General features: G+C 43.0%; 1 protein-coding gene across 1 annotated transcript in view; it reads left to right on the top strand.

The window, feature by feature from the left end:
- LOC124062040 (NT-3 growth factor receptor-like) overlaps nt 1-17,908 on the top strand; it is a 161,525-nt gene that overhangs the window by 97,963 nt on the left and 45,654 nt on the right. The window contains exons 8-9 of the mRNA XM_046394470.1: nt 14,026-14,138; nt 15,689-15,872. Of these exons, the coding sequence (XP_046250426.1) occupies nt 14,026-14,138; nt 15,689-15,872 (297 nt within the window). The remainder of the gene's footprint in view (nt 1-14,025; nt 14,139-15,688; nt 15,873-17,908) is intronic.

The following is a 17,908-nucleotide window of genomic DNA, read 5'->3' as shown; positions in this document are numbered from 1 at the left end:
TGGTGCAGATTGTGCAGATTCAGCTGAGTCACTGATCCAGACAACCAAATACAGCACCAGCTTGCAGTATGCAAGCTAGAATCACACTGTGTCAATACCTTTGTTTGCAACATTGACCAGTAAATTAGTTTCAACTGTGAAGCAGCATTTTTGTTTCTTCGGGGTCACACTACAATATCATTAGTCATAAAAGAAAACTGTTCTATATTGTACAGACTCCATCCTCTAAGGCATGTCACTAATGGGTTCATCCATCGTGCACATGTGCAGTGCTGAATTGTTTCTTTTGCGCCCTCTTGCCATACACTGGTCTTCCTCAGGTCTACAGCGACAGAATACAAGCCCTATGATTTGAGAGCTGCTCCACCTTTTTCTTCAATGTATGCTATCATTTTCCTTGAAGAAAAAGATTTCATTAAAGAGCAAGATCCAGCATGTCATCTTCTCTGCGTTATCCTGGCAGGGTCCATCTCCTTCATCACTGCTCAGCCTGGGGTCCTCCCTCCTAAATTGGCAACGGAGATTGGTAAATGGTGCCAGCCCCAACTCTCTCCACAGTTGCAGTGATGGCATAGGCCAGAATTATGTCCTGGATGACAATGTTTCAACACAGTGTGTGGCTCCATAGGTCCCATCTCCCAGAGCAAATCAGGAATGGTTTGCTTGACAGCCCCATCAGTCCCACTAGACTTTTTGGGCCTCTCCTGCTGGACGCTGTCAATGACCTCCAGGAAGAGTCTGAAGAATCTGACAAGGTGAGAGATCACATCGCTTAAAGTGCTGCGCCTTGGCCCACCCCTGCTCAGTCTCCACTAGCAATCTCCCAGCCTCCCTTGTAACCTTCACACAAGCAGAGATGGCAATGACAGGATGCGGAGGGTGTGTGCCTTTTTCCGGGAAAAACCGAACACAATGGATCTCCTCAGAATCAACCATCTGCAAGAGCTTTTTCCAGTGAGTGTATTGCAACTAGTCAAGCACACATTTCCCCCACATGTCTCTTCCACTTTGCACAAACCTTATGCATCAGTGGCAGAGCCAGTTATGTAATGCTTACACAGCAAAAAAGTTTTTTCATCTGCTGCAACCACATCAACCCATTCATATTCCCCACCTCTCTATGGTCTCCCCTCTTTTCACCCACCACTTGCTAGTGGCAGTTTTTTCCCATGGCATGAATCTGGATGTGGGCATTTTGTTTTTCACGCTGACACACAACCTCCGCCACAGCCTCCGCCACAGCCCTTTGTAGATTGCTTCCATTGCTGTGAGAGACACGCCATTTCTCCACACAGATTGTTTGGAGCTGTCCACGGTTCTGAAAGTGCTGAAATATTTGCTCCATTGTTGAGGGGAAAAGATGTGAGGACAGACAATAAAACGTCAGAAACATAGATAAACCGCCAATGCAGTGGTCGCTTGGCTCAGCTGCGGTCTCACAAGACTGCACTCCATCAAGGCCATTTATATCCTGGGAAAATAGAACCAGGGCGCAGATCTGAGTTGGCATGATGGTCCTTGCCAAAAGGAATGGAGATTGGGATGGAATTTAACTCTGGTTTTATGCACTTTGGGGAATTACCCCTTTGAACAACTATCACAGATCCCCAAATTTTTTCGTTCAAGACTGCACTTCTCTTAGCTTTAGCATTTCCTTCAGATCCAGATCCCCACACACGTACACACAAAAATTACATGGAGAAAACATCACATCTTTTACAGTGCACACGCTGTCTGATTATGTAATGTGCACAGCAGGTTTCAGACAGACACAGCAGCTGTTTGTGCCTTACGGAGGGCATTCTCAGGGGAAGTCTCTCTGTCTCACTGACTGTGTGAAGCTATCACACAAGCATATGTCTCTGCTGGAGAGGAGCCCTGCCTGGGTTTCATGCTTACTCTACCAGAGCCTTGTCCTCCTCTGGAGTTCTTCTCAGAGGAATGGCAGTGTAGGTCATATGCACAGCATCTCTATGCCCTTTTGTAACGTTTCACCTACTAGATGTGTTCTCTAACTTATTCAGCCCTGAATGTGCTCGGCGGCCAGTGACAGCACCACCTCATTTACAATCACACAGCCATAAGGAAGAAATATGGGACATCAGAATCAGAATCGTCTTTATTGCCATGTAAGTGAAGAGGTTTCACATTACTAGGAATTTGTCTTGGTGATTGATGCATACACAGAATGTAAGAACGAGTAACATATAATAATAGAATAAAATAAAATAGAATAAGGTAAAACAAAATGAAATAACACAAGTAAAATAAATATGGTTCTGGAGGTAGTACAAAAGTGAGGTAGTACAGAGTGGAAGTAGTGCAAGTAGGTGAGGTAAACAGTGCAAATGATCAGCAGGTGGATAATGACATGAGCATAGATCAGTGCCTGTGCTGAAGTAACTAAAGTGCAGAGCAGCATGTTAGTCAGTTGGTGTTCAACAGTCCAACAGCAGAGGGGAAGAAGCTGGACCGTAACCTCCTGCATGAAGTGAGTTTCTCAAAGAGTCTGTGTCCAGGGTGAGAAGGGTCAGCTGTGATCCGACCTGCACACCTCAGAGTTCTGGAGATGTACAGGTTGGTCCTGGAGATGTACAGGTCAGGTCATGCACTGCATGCTGCCTTATGCCATCATTCCAAAGTTTTTTTTCTTTTTTTTTTTTTTTTTAACTGTGTGTGGCCATAAGTATGCATGCATTTTTCCGGTGGTGCAGTGCAGCACAGATCACATTAAACTTCATTCTTACCCCAATAGCGATAGCTTTTAGAGGGTGAAGCCTATACAATAGAGAACGTTAGTTACTTATCATAACTCCAGATTCTGTATGTATAGGTGTAGCCCTTTAAGCTGTGGGACCCCACTGTTTTCCACCTACTGGCTTCAGAAAAAACAAGACTTAGTGTTTCTGATTGCTCCGTTTCTGCTTCAGGCTCTGTGTTTATATCTATAAAAAGGGGGCGTTGGTGTGTCATTTGACTATTCAAAAAGGGATATTCGCTTTCTGCTTACTTCAGTCAAGAGGAACAAGTCTCTATAATGATGAACCATGATGAATATAAAACAAACTTCACTGGAAAAAGCAACAGTGTTGCTGCAAATAAGAAAAGAAAGGAAAGCTGGAATAAAATTGCTGAATATGTAAATTATTAAGCCAAAACAGTATAATTATTTTACCACTTAGTGCACTCTTAATGTCACACATTTAAGAGCTTTTGAACTTTAAACTTGATACAACATGTTTAAACATCACACACAGGAACTGCATTTAGTTCTGTTACTGCAGAATGCATCAATTTTCAATCAATCTTTTAACTGCAATACCAGCAGTGTCAAATGGACTTTGGGATAATCTAACTCTTGGCAAGAAACTGAGTAAGAAAATATTCCAAAAGGTTGAACTGTTCCTTCAACTTGAGCTACGTAGTTGGTCATTGAGTCAAAAAAAAATTACTAAATGATTGAATCATGATCCACACATAAATGACAGGAAAATCAATATATTAATTGTGGTGAATAAACAGTTGTCTCCCTTGTATTTTAGTTTAGGGATGAACTGTCCCCGTCTCTCTCTCTCTCACTCTCTCTCCACCATGTAGTTGGACAAGCTAAAGAGTGCTAAAGACAGCAAAATTCAGGCAAACTGAGCTTACCCCTTACTGCTTAGGAAGATCAGTCAATACAGAATGAATGGGCAGCAGCTCCTTATCTGATGCAAGTGATACCATTGACTATACTGGTTTGCTCCAGGTAAATAGTATTTAATGTGGTTAAATTGGGAAACCCAAAAAACTGCTCACAGATTGTTTTAAGCTTAGCTGAAGCGCTTTTCTCTGCTACCACATGTGGCTGTGAACCATGCAGGAAAGCTCTGATTAAAATTGAATTGGTTCTTAAGTAGTATTAGTAATTTGTCAGTTCTCTACAATGTCACTCATTATGCTGCCTTGGAGATTTGCTAGCTTGCTCTTAATTTGTTTATACTGTATATTTAATTCAATTCAGTTTATTCATATAGTGCCAATTCACAACAAACATTATCTCATGACACTTTCCAATTTGAGCAGGTCTAGACCAAACTCCCCCTTGAGCAAGCACTTGGCAACAATGGCGAGGAAAAACTGCCTTTTAGAAGGCAGAAAGCTCGGAGCAGACCCCGGCTCAAGATGGGCGGCCATCTGCCCTGGGTTGATAGAGAGAGAGAGAGAGAGCAGGAGAGAGAAAGAGAGTGAGAGAGAGATAGACGGACATAGAAGGAGAGGGGGTTGGGGTGTGAGAGAAGGAGTACGCAAGCAGAGATGCATAGCAGTAATAATTCCAGAAGTATTGGAACTGTAGATAATGATAATGACAATGAAGTATACAGAAGGAACTATGGCAGGGGTGTCCAAACCTTTTGCAAAGAGGGCCAGATTTGGTAAGGTGAAAATGTGTGGGGGCCGGCCATTCAGCCTGACATTCTTTGAACTGTTAATGGTTCAAAGAAAAACCAAAAATCAGTTCACTGAGATTTTAGAATTTATTCACCTCAGACGACTAAACAAATAACTTGCCTGCATTAGTGTGAAGGATGATACTGAGATCTCGACTGCAGTATATGGACCAGGTCTGGCTCAAAAGCCATGGTTATGATGCACAAGATGTCACGCAGGTGAGAGTCACTGAGTCTCGTTCTCATGTGGTTCTTGTTCATGTTCATAACCGAGAACATCTTCTTGCACAGGTATGTCGAGCCAAACAAGCTCAGCATTTTCTTAGCAAAATAGTTAGCAAAGTAGCTCTTCACTCACTCCCTCAATTCAATTCAATTCAGTTTATTTATATAGCGCCAATTCACAACAAAAGTTATCTCATGACACTTTCCAATTTGAGCAGGTCTAGACCAAACTCTTTAATTAAATTGTAAATAGAGAGAGCCCAACATTCCCCCTTGAGCAAGCACTTGGCGACAGTGTTGAGGAAAAACTGCCATTTAGAAGGCACCTCGGAGCAGACCCCGGCTCAAGATGGGCGACCATCTTCCTTGACTGGTTGGGTTGAGAGAGAGGGAGAGGGAGAGAGAGAGAGAGAGAGAGAGAGCAGGAGAGCAAGAGAGAGAGAGAGAGAGAGAGAGAGAGCAAGGGAGAGAGGCAGAGGGGGTGGGGTGTGAGAGAAGGAGCACACAAGCAGAAATGCATAGCAGCAGTAATAATACCAGAAGTATCGGAAATGTAGATAATGATAATGACAATGAAGTATACAGAAGGTATTATGGTGATTTTGATAACAATAGTAGTAACAATAATGGTAGTAGCTGTACTGAGTCATAACAGATTTAAATCAGATTATGACTAAACAGTAGTAATTGCAGTAGGTTTTGAGCAGGACGACAGCAGGACCGCAGCAGGAGGTCCAGTCATGATCGATAGGAATCTGCGGGACAAGAAAGCACAAGGACTCCAGTGAAGAAGTTGAGTTAGTAATATGCATTAATGGGACATGAATGTGTGCAGAAGGAGAGGGAGAGGAAGAAGGAAGTCAGTGCGTCATGGGAGGGCCCCCATATGTATGGGCCAGGAGCGCGGTACACTACAACAATAAAAATTGGTTGTATTGTTTTCCAGGTAGGGTGTGAGAGAGTAAGAATAAGGCTTTCGAATGAATGGTAGTTGACTTTGGGCTTTGGACTAAATGATAGGTTTGGGTCAAAAATGGCAGCAACTCCACCTCCTCGGCCGGTGTCTCGAGGAATGGGAGTATTAATATGACTTTGGGGAGTGGATTCACCTCCTCCATCACTGTGTGGTTCCCCTCTTCTGCCCACACCAAGAACAGACTGCATCGTGCAAACAGCTAGTTGTCTCATGGACCTCAAACAGGAGCCTGTGTGTATTCTGCATGATGGTAGATCCAGGCAGAGGGCTAGATAGATAGATAGATAAACACTTTATTGATCTCGAGCGAAATTCAAGCACCAGTAGCCCCTCACAGCAATAACAGTAGCCCATTACAGCAGTGACCTGTGCAGGCTAGAAGGATAGTGGAGGACCCCTCACACCCAGCTCACTCAGTGTTCACAACCCTCCCATCAGGTCGCAGGTTCAGGTCCATCAAGACCAAAATCACCAGATACTTGAAAAGTTTCTTTCCCCAAGCCATCTCTCTCCTGAACAAACCATTCCAGTTCCCTACCATTAACCATTCCCAATAACACTTGGAACAACAGTAACACACACTCCGATCTCTGTATGCACCATCCATGTAAATACCTTTTCTTGCCTGTATACATTTCTTGTCATTGTATATATTCTATTATTCATTCTGGTCACCACATTCTATAAATATATCCCACCTCAATTGTATACATTCGAGGCACAACCCTTTTGAACTTTTTATTTTTATTTTTATCTGTTGTTATGTGGTGCTGTTACACCAGGTCAAATTCCTGTGTACATTGTACATTTGGTGAATAAAGAGATTCTGATTCTGATATGCACTGATAAAACATACATACAGCAGTAGTCATAGCCAAAAGTGTGTTTCAGGGGTTGAGGAGTCAAACTGCATCTGTAAAAGAAAAAGTCTTTAGTGCCTCCAGGGGGAGCTGTGTGAAGTCTGATAAATGTCCTCAGGTAATGTCAGTATTGGCTGGGCTGAAGATTACTGAAGTTTGTGGCATGGAGTAAGAAGTCAGCTTATCTCTGTTACCAGCTTCTCATTTCTGCTACAGGGTAGAAGCTCTAGGCTATATTAGCTGATACGAGCACAACACACCTGAATCTTTGAATAAAAATATGGAAAGTTTAATTCTGTCGCACTCATTTTGATCCTTTTTAATGTTCACAGTAAGTCTTACTGGTCTATAGTGCAATGTGCAGTGGAGTTCTCTTTCATTAATGGGCTTATTCTTTAACCAGTGAAGCCCTCGTATCATTCTTTCAGGTTCTGTAATACCCCAGCAAAAGCCTGGACAGAGACATGGTTCTTTTATTACAGATTGATTTTCTTTTACCATAACAAAGCAAATAATCAGTTGTTTGGAAAACAGAGAAACATAGACAATCCAGAGATGGTGTGTGGCAGTGACTGCTCTTCCCCCTACCTTGACCAAGTCTCTCTTGTAAAAAAGATTTTTTTTTTTATCTCAATGTGACTTTCTGTTAAAATAAATTTTTAAAAATGACTATGTAAGGTGTTGAATTGACAGGACTTTTGGTCTTTATTTATATGATTATGTTGATGTGTTCATATGTTTCCTTGCTTTTGTCTATTGTCTTCCTGTCTGCGATCTGTTAATGACTGCAGTGTGCTATATATTTCACCTTGCTGTTTATCTGAATTTCTATATTTCTGGTAAGGTAAGAAAAACACATCATCATCATCATCATCATCATTATCAAAGCCAAACTCCATTTAGAAAGACAAAGCTGTGACAGTGCTTCTGGTGTGGACAGACACATGCATGCAAACCACAGCAGTTTAGCGCATAGCCGTCACAACTGTGTGTCCCAAGCGTAACACAGCTGTTGATGTGCTGTGTTTTCTTGGCAAGTTTCTTACTTTTGTTTGTGGGCTATTTTGAAAACATCTCCAACTGTTTGTTGTTGTTGTTGCCTTTGTAGCTCATATTATTTGGAGCCCCCTCCTTGAACCGCCACTTTAACGTGGTGGAGGGGTTTGAGTACCTGAACGATCATAGGGGCTATGTTGTCGGGGTCTTAATGCCCCTGGTAGGGTCTCCCAAGGCAAACAGGTTCTAAGTGACAGGTCAGACAAAGAGCGGTTCAGAAACCCCTGATGAAAGACAAAACAACAAGGATGTGTACGTCACCCAGATTGGCGTTACCGGGGCCTCACCCTGGAGCCAGGCCTGGGGTTGGGGCTCGCAGGCGAGCATCTGGTCTCTGCCCATGGGACCCGGCTGGGTACAGCCCGAATAAGCGACCTGGGTCCACTCTCTCGTAGGCCCACCACCCGCGAGAGGGTTCAGAAGGGGCCGGTGCAATGTGGTTTGGATGGACAGCTGTGGACGGGGATCCCGGCGACCCAAATACCGGACAAAAACTCTGGCTATGGGGACATGGAATGTCACCTCACTGGGGGGAAAGAGCCTGAGCTTGTGCAGGAAATTGAGCGGTACCAGCTAGAGATAGTCGGGCTCACTTCCACACATAGCCTGGGCTCTGGAACCCAACTTCTGGAGAGAGGCTGGACTCTCTTCTACTCTGGAGTCGCATGGTGTGACGCGGCGAGCTGGTGTAGGCTTGCTCATAGCCCCCTAGCTTAGCCACCATGTGTTGGAGTTCTCCCCGGTGAACGAGAGAGTCGTTTCCCTATGCCTACGGGTCGGGGGAAAGGCCTCTCACTGTTGTTTCGGCCTATCTGCCAAACAGCAGTGCAGAGTACCCGGCTTTCTTGGAGTCTCTGGGAAGGGTACTTGAATGTGCTCCAACCGGGCACTCCAAAGTTCTATTGGGGGACTTCAATGCCCACGTGGGCAAAGACAGTGACACCTGGAGGGGCGTGATTGAGAGGAACGGCCTCCCCGATCTGAACCCGAGCGGTGTTCTGTTGTTGGACTTCTGTGCTAGTCACAGTTTGTCCATAACGAACACCATGTTCATGCATAAGGGTGTCCATCAGTGCACATGGCACCAGGACACCCTGGGCCGGAGGTCAATGATCGACTTCATGGTCATGTCATCTGGCCTTCGGCCATGTTTTGGACACTCGGGTGAAGAGAGGGGCTGAGCTGTCCACCGATCACCACCTGGTGGTGAGTTGGATCCGCTGGTGGAGGAGGAAGCCGGACAGACTTGGCAGACACAAATGTATTGTGAGGGTCTACTGGGAACGTCTGGCGGAACCCTCCGTCAGAGGGATTTTCAACTCACACCTCCAGGGGAACTTTGACCAGATCCCGAGGGAGGCTGGGGACATTGAGTCCGAGTGGACCATGTTTTCCTCCTCCATTGTAGAAGCTACTGCTCGGAGCTGTGGTTGTAAGGTCTCTGGTGCCTGTCGTGCCGGCAATCCCCGAACCCGGTGGTGGACACCGGAAGTAAGGGATGCCGTCAAGCTGAAGAAGGAGTCCTATCGAGCATGGTTGGCTTGTGGGACTTCCGAGGCAACTGATGGGTATCGGAGGGCCAAGTGTGCGGCAGCCCGAGCAGTTGTGGAGGCAAAAACTCGGGTCTGGGAGGAGTTCGGGGAGGCCATGGAGGAGGACTATTGGTCGGCCTCGAGGAAATTCTGGTAAACCATCCCGTGCCTCAGGAGGGGGAAGCAGTGCCCTGCTAATACTGTTTACAGTATAAATGGGGAGCTGCTGACTTCGACTGGGGATATTGTTGGAAGGTGGAAGGAATACTTTGAGGATCTCCTCAATCCTGCTGACGTGTCTTCCGTCATGGAAGCAGAGGCTGAGGACCCTGAGGCGGATCCACACATTACCCAAGCTGAAGTCACTGAGGTAGTTGGGAAGCTCCTCAGTGGCAGAGCATCGGGTGTGGATGAGATTCGTCTTGGGTACCTTAAGGCTCTGGATGTTGTGGGGCTGTCTTGGTTGACACGACTCTGCAGCATCGCATGGCAGTCGGGGACAGTGCCCTTGGACTGGCAGTGGTCCATCTTTTTAAGAAGGGGGACTGGAGGGTGTGCTCCAATTACAGAGGGATCACACTCTTCAGCCTCCCCGGGAAAGTCTATGCCAGGGTACTGGAGAGGAGAATTTGGCCGATAGTCGAACCTCGGATCCAAGAGGAACAATGCTTTTTTCGTCCTGGTCGTGGAACACTGGACCAGCTCTATACCCTCCGCAGGGTGCTTGAGGAGGGAGTTTGCCCAACCGGTCCACATGTGTTTTGTGGACTTGGAGAAGGCATTCGACCGTGTTCCCCGTGGCATCCTGTGGGAGGTGCTCTGGGAGTATGGGGTCCGGGGTCCTTTGCTAAGGGCTGTGCGGTCTCAGCAGGAGTTTGGTCCGCATTGCCGGCAGTAAGTCGGACCTGTTCCCAGTGCATGTTGGCCTCCGGCAGGGCTGCCCTTTGTCACCGGTCCTGTTCATTATTTTTATGGACAGGATTTCTAGGCGCAGCCAGGGGCCAGAGGGTGTCTGGTTTGGGAACCACAGGATTTCTTCTCTGCTTTTTGTGGATGATGTTGTCCTGTTGGCTTCTTCAGGCCAGGACCTTCAGCATGCGCTGGGGAGGTTTGTAGCCGAGTGCGAAGCAGCTGGGATGAGAACCTCTAAATCCGAGGCCATGGTTCTCGACCGGAAAAATGTGGTCTGTCCCCTCCAGGTTGGAGGAGAGTTCTTGCCTCAAGTGGAGGAGTTTAAGTATCTCGGGGTCTTGTTCACGAGTGAGGGAAGATGGGAGCGTGAGATGAGCTGAGCTGTAAGGTGAAGATCTCAATTTACCAGTCAATCTACGTTCCTACCCTTACCTATGGTCATGAACTTTGGGTCATGACCAAAAGAACGAGATCTCGGATACAAGCGGCTGAAATGAGCTTTCTTCGCAGGGTGGCGGGGCACTCCCTTAGGGATAGGGTGAGGAGCTCTGTCCCCCGGGAGGAGCTCGGAGTAGAGCCTCTGCCCCTCCACATCGAAAGGATCCAGTTGAGGTGGCTCGGGCATTTGTTTCGGATGACCCCTGGACGCCTTCCTGGGGAGGGAATTGCTGGAGGGACTATGTCACTCGGCTGGCTTGGGAACGCCTTGGGGTCTGCCCAGCTAGATGTTGTAATTACATCCCATTTATCTATGTCCTGGGCTTACAGTCAATGATGCTACTTATCGATTTCACCAGAGAACAGTAAGTCGCTCTCTAGGAAGTAATTTCAGCAGAGGTAGACTGGAAATAATAGATAATAATTATAATAATGCTGAATAAAAATTATATGTTTTATGCAAAGGCCCCACTGCATGCATTTTAAAACAAACTGACATCACAGTGACGTAATTTCATGTTCTGTATGATAAATACAGAGCAAAATGGTCCGCAAAAGGGGGTCAATCCAGCCCGCAGAATGAATTTGAAAGTGAAAAAATGCATAAAAGACATGAACTAGAAAATTTTAATAAACTGCTGTTCCTAAATTGTCCATTAGGAGCGCACTGTTTTAGTCAGAGTAGAAGATGTGACACAACACTGAGACTCAGACCACACAGCAGATGGTAGCAATGTGCCATCTGCTGTTCGCTATTACGATGCATTCTACCTACTTTTCTACTTGCCCTCACACCCTCGTAAGTCAAAATGTCTTTGTCAAAAAAGGGTGGATACAGAGTGTATAGTTTGTATAGGTGAGTTCGTTAAAACATGCATGCTGAAGGCTGTAGAACTCGTGAACTCCCGAGAAGTGACAAGCTTTTGTCAACATTAGCCTAATGAGGAATACTATGGCAGAGAGGATCTCGGAACTATCAGCAAATTTGGACAGCCAATTGAAATACAGAGTCAAATCATTTCTTGCATTTTCTGTTGCAATTGATGAGAACACTGACATTACAGACATTGGTCAACTGGCCATATTTATTTGTAGAGTTGATGAGACATTGACCGTCACAGAGGAGTTCCTTGAGTTGGTGCCTATGATGGACACCACAACAGCTGAGGACATTTTCAGCTCTCTCGTGTACGCTGGACAGAGTTGGGGTGAGCTGGTCCTGTGCTGTCAGCCTGGTTACAGGTGGTGCACCATCAATGATCGGGAAAAAAAAGCAGGAGTTGTGACAAAAGTCATAGAGAAAGCACAAGCCACAAATGGAGGAGATGGTTTTTGGACATTTCACTGTATTTTGCACCAGGAAGCATTGTGTTGCAAGTCGTTAAAAATGGATTGCGTTGTGGAGGTGGTGGTTAAGTTGAGGTGGTGTGCTGAAGCGTTTCTTTGATCTATGAGAGGAAATTGGACAGCTCATGGAGACAAAAGGAAAACCAGAGATGGAATTACAATCTCCAGTACGGCTGCAGGACGTTGCATTTTTGGTGGATATTACAGAGCACTTTAACTAATCTGAACGATATGTTGCAAGGCCTCAGAAAAGTTGTCACACACTATGATGACAGCATACATGTGTGCATTCAAGTTGAAGCTGACTTTGTGGGAGACACAGCTGGCTGGTCAAAGCTTCTGATGTGCCTGTCGACATCAAACTAGAAATAACTGATTTGAAATGAGTTGCAGATTTGAAGGACAATGTTGCCTCCATGGACTTTCACACATTTTATCAGTATCTCTTGCCAGGGTTCCCCCAGATTAACAAAATGTTTTGCATGTTTAGGACTACCTACCTTTGTGAACAAGTTTTCTCAGTAATGAGCATCAATTAAACAAAACTGTGCTCAAGGCTCACACACAAGCACTTAAATGACATTCTGAAATTGACTGCTATTCAGGACGCCTGATATTGATACACTTGTACAGGCCAAAAAATGTTTCAGGAGCAAAAATAAAATAGTTTAGACTGGACTAACTCCTGTAAAATGCTGCTTCAGACACTTTTTGCACTCTAAAGAATACAGTTCTGTGAAAATGAATCCTCGCTATGGTAAGGATTTGCTGAGAGAGTTTGTCTGAGAACAGTTTGGTTTGGTGGAATCCTATTCATGCAACACCATAAATTTTACAAATGTATTTTTTTAATGTTTGTTTCATGTATAAAATTTATACATTTACAGGGCAGGTGATTACTTTCTTCCTTATACATTGACAATGGCTCCCACTTTAGTTTGTAAGGTGTGGGGAGTCAATTTAGTTTTGAGAATTATTACACACATGTAGAAAATAGAGTTAAAATAATTCCTAGATCTTGATAAGTTGATTTAATTTTAAGGTGAAATGATACCACCAGCAAATCTCAACAATCTGACAGAGCTGGAGTAAGAAGACCAATCTTTAATCAGCAGAACAGAGAGAAGTAGATTGCAGGTCATAAGCAGTAGGAGTGTGGATGTAGAGGCGGTAGATTGAGACCAGGAGGGCACGTCCAGCTTGGAGTGAACTAAAGACAAAATGGAGAGGGGACAAAAACCACAAGACAGAAACCAATTAAATACACAAGACCAGGGGAAACAGAGGAGAACAGAAGGGAAAGGGCAAAAATCTGCGAGATCCTCACACCAAAACGGTATACATGCAGATACTGCTTTTTTGAGTCTATCTTTGAGTGAGCAAATTTAAAAACAGCGTTGCACACGCTCATCTAGAAATTGTACGTGTCGTGGCTGCAATCTCTCTCAGTGCAGTAATCAGTTTTTAAAGAAATGTCACTCAACATGACATGGATTGTGAGATTCATCAACACTTTGAGGATGCCTTTGAAAACTTTCTGACACATACAGTATCACATTCATGTGTCCTCGCAAAAGACTGTATGTATCCATGGCCATGCAAATTTAGGTTAATATGTATTTGTACTACCTAAAAATGTTGCATTTGAGTGGCAAAGTTGTGTTTGTTTTTTGTTTTTTGACTGCACAAACACGTGAATAACAGGAGAAAGTACATTTTGAAACCTTTCAGCATTTGTCGTTATGTTGGCAACATGAATGATCACTGACTGTGTATATGTGTGTGTGTATGTACGCTTGAAAGAATAGATTACATTTGTATTGGAATGGCTAATAACAACAATCATCTTACTCTAGTGTCGGCTTGAACTGACTATTGCCTGTGGTATAAGACGATGACACTGTTGACACAGAAAATTGTGTTTGTGCTTCGATATAGTTTAGTAAATCAACAGGGAGAATGAGGAGAACAGAAGCAAATACAGTATGTTGACACCATCCAAATCAGTTAGAACAGATTATGATCTGACCAGCATATTAAAATGACAATGAAGATCTTTGTATATTCTCTGTTCCTCATGTGTCCTTTCATTTATTGCAACAATACAACTTCACTGACAGACAATAAAAACTTCATGGTAGTGCTAGTACCTGTGACAGTGTAATGCAATAAAATATTCTTATGACTTACTCTGTTTCAGTTACAAAGGGTGCAGTGCTTATCTGTCCTCTTCTCTTTTGTCTCTTCAGTTCCTCCCTCCATCTTGAAGCTGAAGGAGCCAGAACGCCGCCATGACACATGCATAGAATTCACTGTTCGAGGTTCACCCCATCCAACCTTGAGATGGTTCTACAGGGATAAGGTATGTTTGATTTTTCTGTAGTCATGTTTTGCTGAAGTGTTATTTTATGGCTTTATAAACATCCATTTACCTGTGCAAAATTAAATTCGGAAATGCATGAAATACACCATGTAGAAACACTGGCATATATTAGGTATCAAAAAGGATGCTATTTTCATTCTGAAAAAGTAGAAAGTAGATTCATTTGTAGATTTACTATTAAATGAATTACTGATTTAAACAGTAACCCTACTCATTTTCACCAGTTACTGATTCAGATGATTGTAATTGCTCAGTCCAATGTTTGGAGGTTGATGGAGTGCTCTAACATTAATCTTTGATGAAAAAAAAAAACATTCCAGAGGTTTTCAAACTGGTTAACTTTGCAAGACACCCCCCTTGAAGTAGTGTGCATGTGTTTTAAATGTTTAGTGATGGAAGTAGTTGTAGTTTATGTCACAAAGCACTGCTGATGCAGAGAGAGTCTGCAGAGTCAAAGAGAGGCAGGGGTCCAAAATAATATTCTTTCAATTATATCAAAAAACTCAAAATCACACACTTTCTGTGGCAACGGAATCAAGGAAAAACTGAGGCGATAAAAAAACATGATATGACAAGAAAAAAACAATTCTTGGCATGAAACAAACAAGCACGAGTACAAACACAAATGCAACAAACTGACAAACGTGACTGGGAAGACAAGGACTAAATAGACAAGACAATATGACACAGGTGCAACATATTAGGGAGGAGAAACCAATCAGGATAAACTAAAGCAAAGCTACATGAAACAGATACACAGGGGAAGTGAAGCTTTCAAAATAAAACAGGACATGACAAAACCTGGAACATAGTACATGAAAATACATGATGAGACAAACATGAAACATGACATGAGGACTAGACACCAAAAGACAAAACATAACCAAAACACAAGGCGTGACAGTTTAGTGTGGTAGTAGCAATACAACTATATGAAAATACTCTATTACAAGTAAAAGTCATGCATTTCAACCTTTAGTACAAAACTGAGCTGTCACAATACCAAATTTTCACTGCATGATTAATATGTACAAAAAAATCACAATAGCAGTGTTACTGCAATATCTATATACAAAATGAAAAAAAAATGCTATCATTCAAGTTCATCTTTAATTTTGTTTAGTGTACTTTATCTCTTTTTTGGCAAATGGATTACAGTTGTGTACGAGTGTAGAGAGAGAATGTGTAACCAAAACTATACAAAACACACAAAAAGATCAATTACACTTTACACTGAAAGGGCAACCAGGTGAACTAATAAACGGAGTGGCAGATAATAACTCTTCTAAAGTATAAATTTGTACTGTAGTTATGTCTCATTACAGGTTACAAGTTAAAAACAAAAACAATTTTGCATCTGGTAGGGGAGTGGAGTGTACCAACTGACAGTAACCACTGGTCTGTTATGATATTTTGATGATTTGTTGATATTCTTAAGTGTTATCACTCTCAGTGGCTTTGAAGTTTTTTTGTTATTTTATTGATAATGTCACTGTTCACTTATTGTTTTTCTGTCACTCCCCATTCAGGAAATTACCCACACTGAGTATGTGCGACCTGATATGGATATTTATCAGGATTACATAGAGGGCTGCCTTACCTTTAAAAACCCAACACACCACAACAATGGCAACTATACTTTGGAGGCCACCAACTATCTGGGCGTAGCCATTAGCACTGTGTATGGACACTTCCTCGACAAGCCCTTTGATGGTAAGTTGGGACAGCACGCTGAGTACTATGTGCTATGTTACATACTAGAAAACACATCAGCAGCAGAGTATTAGCTCTGTCTAGAGTGTAGTATTCCTTTCAAATGAAATCAGAAAAAATAAAAAAAAAAACAACAACACATCATTCCTTTTATGATGACAGCTCTGAACACACTAATACACTATGGCAGGCCACTGTGGGTTGGTTTTTGATCTATGTATCATTGATTGTAAAACATAGACTCGTTTTATCAAGTGAGAATGAGTCATGTTACAGTCTGGAGGCTGGACTTTTTTTTTTTTTAACAGTATTTACAGTTTAATTAAAGAGTTTGGTCTAGACCTGCTCAAATTGGAAAGTGTCATGAGATAACTTTTGTTGTGAACTGGTGCTATATAAATAAACTGAATTGAATTGAATTGACTTTGTGACTCTAAGTACTTTGAAGTAGTGATTGCTCCTCTGCTGCAGGACCTGGCAAACTCATGGAGAGTGAGGGAAAATGGATGGAACAGTGAAAACCTGGAGGAAAATCTGCTGCAGTGTGCAACACTTCTGACGGTCAATTCATTGTTAGGGTATTAACTCAGAACAAATGCAAAAGCAGAATGAAAACCAGAATGAAAAATGTTCTCGAATGGAATTGAAATTTCTGCTTTCAGCAGTTTTAATGAGAACTATGATATAAAAGTATTGCAGGGAATCAACAATATACTGTCAAATTCATTGCCTTCGCAGCCTTACAGTGGGAATGAAAACATTGGTAAGAGAAGAAAGGCATTTAAATGACAGAGGGAGCATGAATCTGTGCTAAAGGAAAGGCCTGGTAGTTAGCAAACATCTATAGGATTCATCCTCTAGACCATGAACATCAACAAACGTCACACCATGTGAATCCACTCTAAAAAGTATTAGTATATCTATTCCTGAGGGAAAACTTACATTAGCATTGATTTGCAACCCTGTTAGACCTTGCACTAGAAACAGAATTGTATCTCATTCAATTCACTCACATAGTTATGTATTTTATTCAGGTTCCTGATTGTTTGTAATAGGATTGCAATAAGCATAGCATACCATAAATTAAATATCTATATTAATAAATATATTTACATTGATATTCAAGTTTAGCTTTTATGCCTGAATTGGGTGAATATCTTTTTGATAGTACATTACCTGTTTGTGTTACGATTTCCTAGAATGAATCCCAAATGAGCAGACGAATGCAACTCAGAAAAAGTTCAAATGCGTCTTTACTAGAGATGTAGTTCTTTTCACAAACGGTGAATCAACAAAAAACAGGGCAAAAAGGGAATCCAGCACAAAATACAAAATACAATAAACAGAAGATGAATCCAACATAGGAGCAGGGCTGGCAGAGACAGATCAGTTAACCTAGGCAGAAAGAAAAACGACATAGGTCAATAAGACAAGAGTTACGAAGAATACCACAAGAGCCTGACTGAATACCAGAACAGCAGACAGGATAATCTGGTGGAGATGGAGAGGGAAAGCCAACGTTAAGTATCTGCAGAGGAAGGTGGTTGATTGAGGACAGATGAAGATCAGCTGTGCCGGTACGCTGCTGGAAGGCGATCTGGTCTGCTCCGCCCTGCTGCACCCCACGCTGAACCACATGTGCTAATTCGAACTAAAAGGCCAATGACAGAAAGAACAGGAAAATACAGGCAGAACAAACACATAGAACAACAAAAGGGGTAAATCTTGACTTCCCAGTACCCACAAACCTGAAAGCTTTACTGGGGGGCCTGGGCATTGCAGAGTGGTTCAATTCAATTCAATTTTATTTAAAGTGCCAATTCATAACACAGTTATCTCAAGACACTTTACAGGTGTGTAAACAACACAAACAACCAAAGAGAAGAGAATCAGAGAAGAACAGGTCCCAGGGCAAAACCCCACACTGAGTAAGCGTATGGTGACAGTGGCGAGGAAAAACTTTCTTTTAACAGGCAGAAACCTCAAGTAGAACCAAACTCAGTGTAGACGGCCTTCTGTTGTGACCGCCTGGGAGG

The sequence above is a fragment of the Scatophagus argus genome, chromosome 7 (genome assembly GCF_020382885.2).
Source record: "Scatophagus argus isolate fScaArg1 chromosome 7, fScaArg1.pri, whole genome shotgun sequence".
Lineage (NCBI taxonomy): Eukaryota > Metazoa > Chordata > Actinopteri > Scatophagidae > Scatophagus > Scatophagus argus.
The sequence above is the reverse complement of the archived record's forward strand: the minus strand, read 5'-3'. Positions and strand labels throughout refer to the sequence as shown.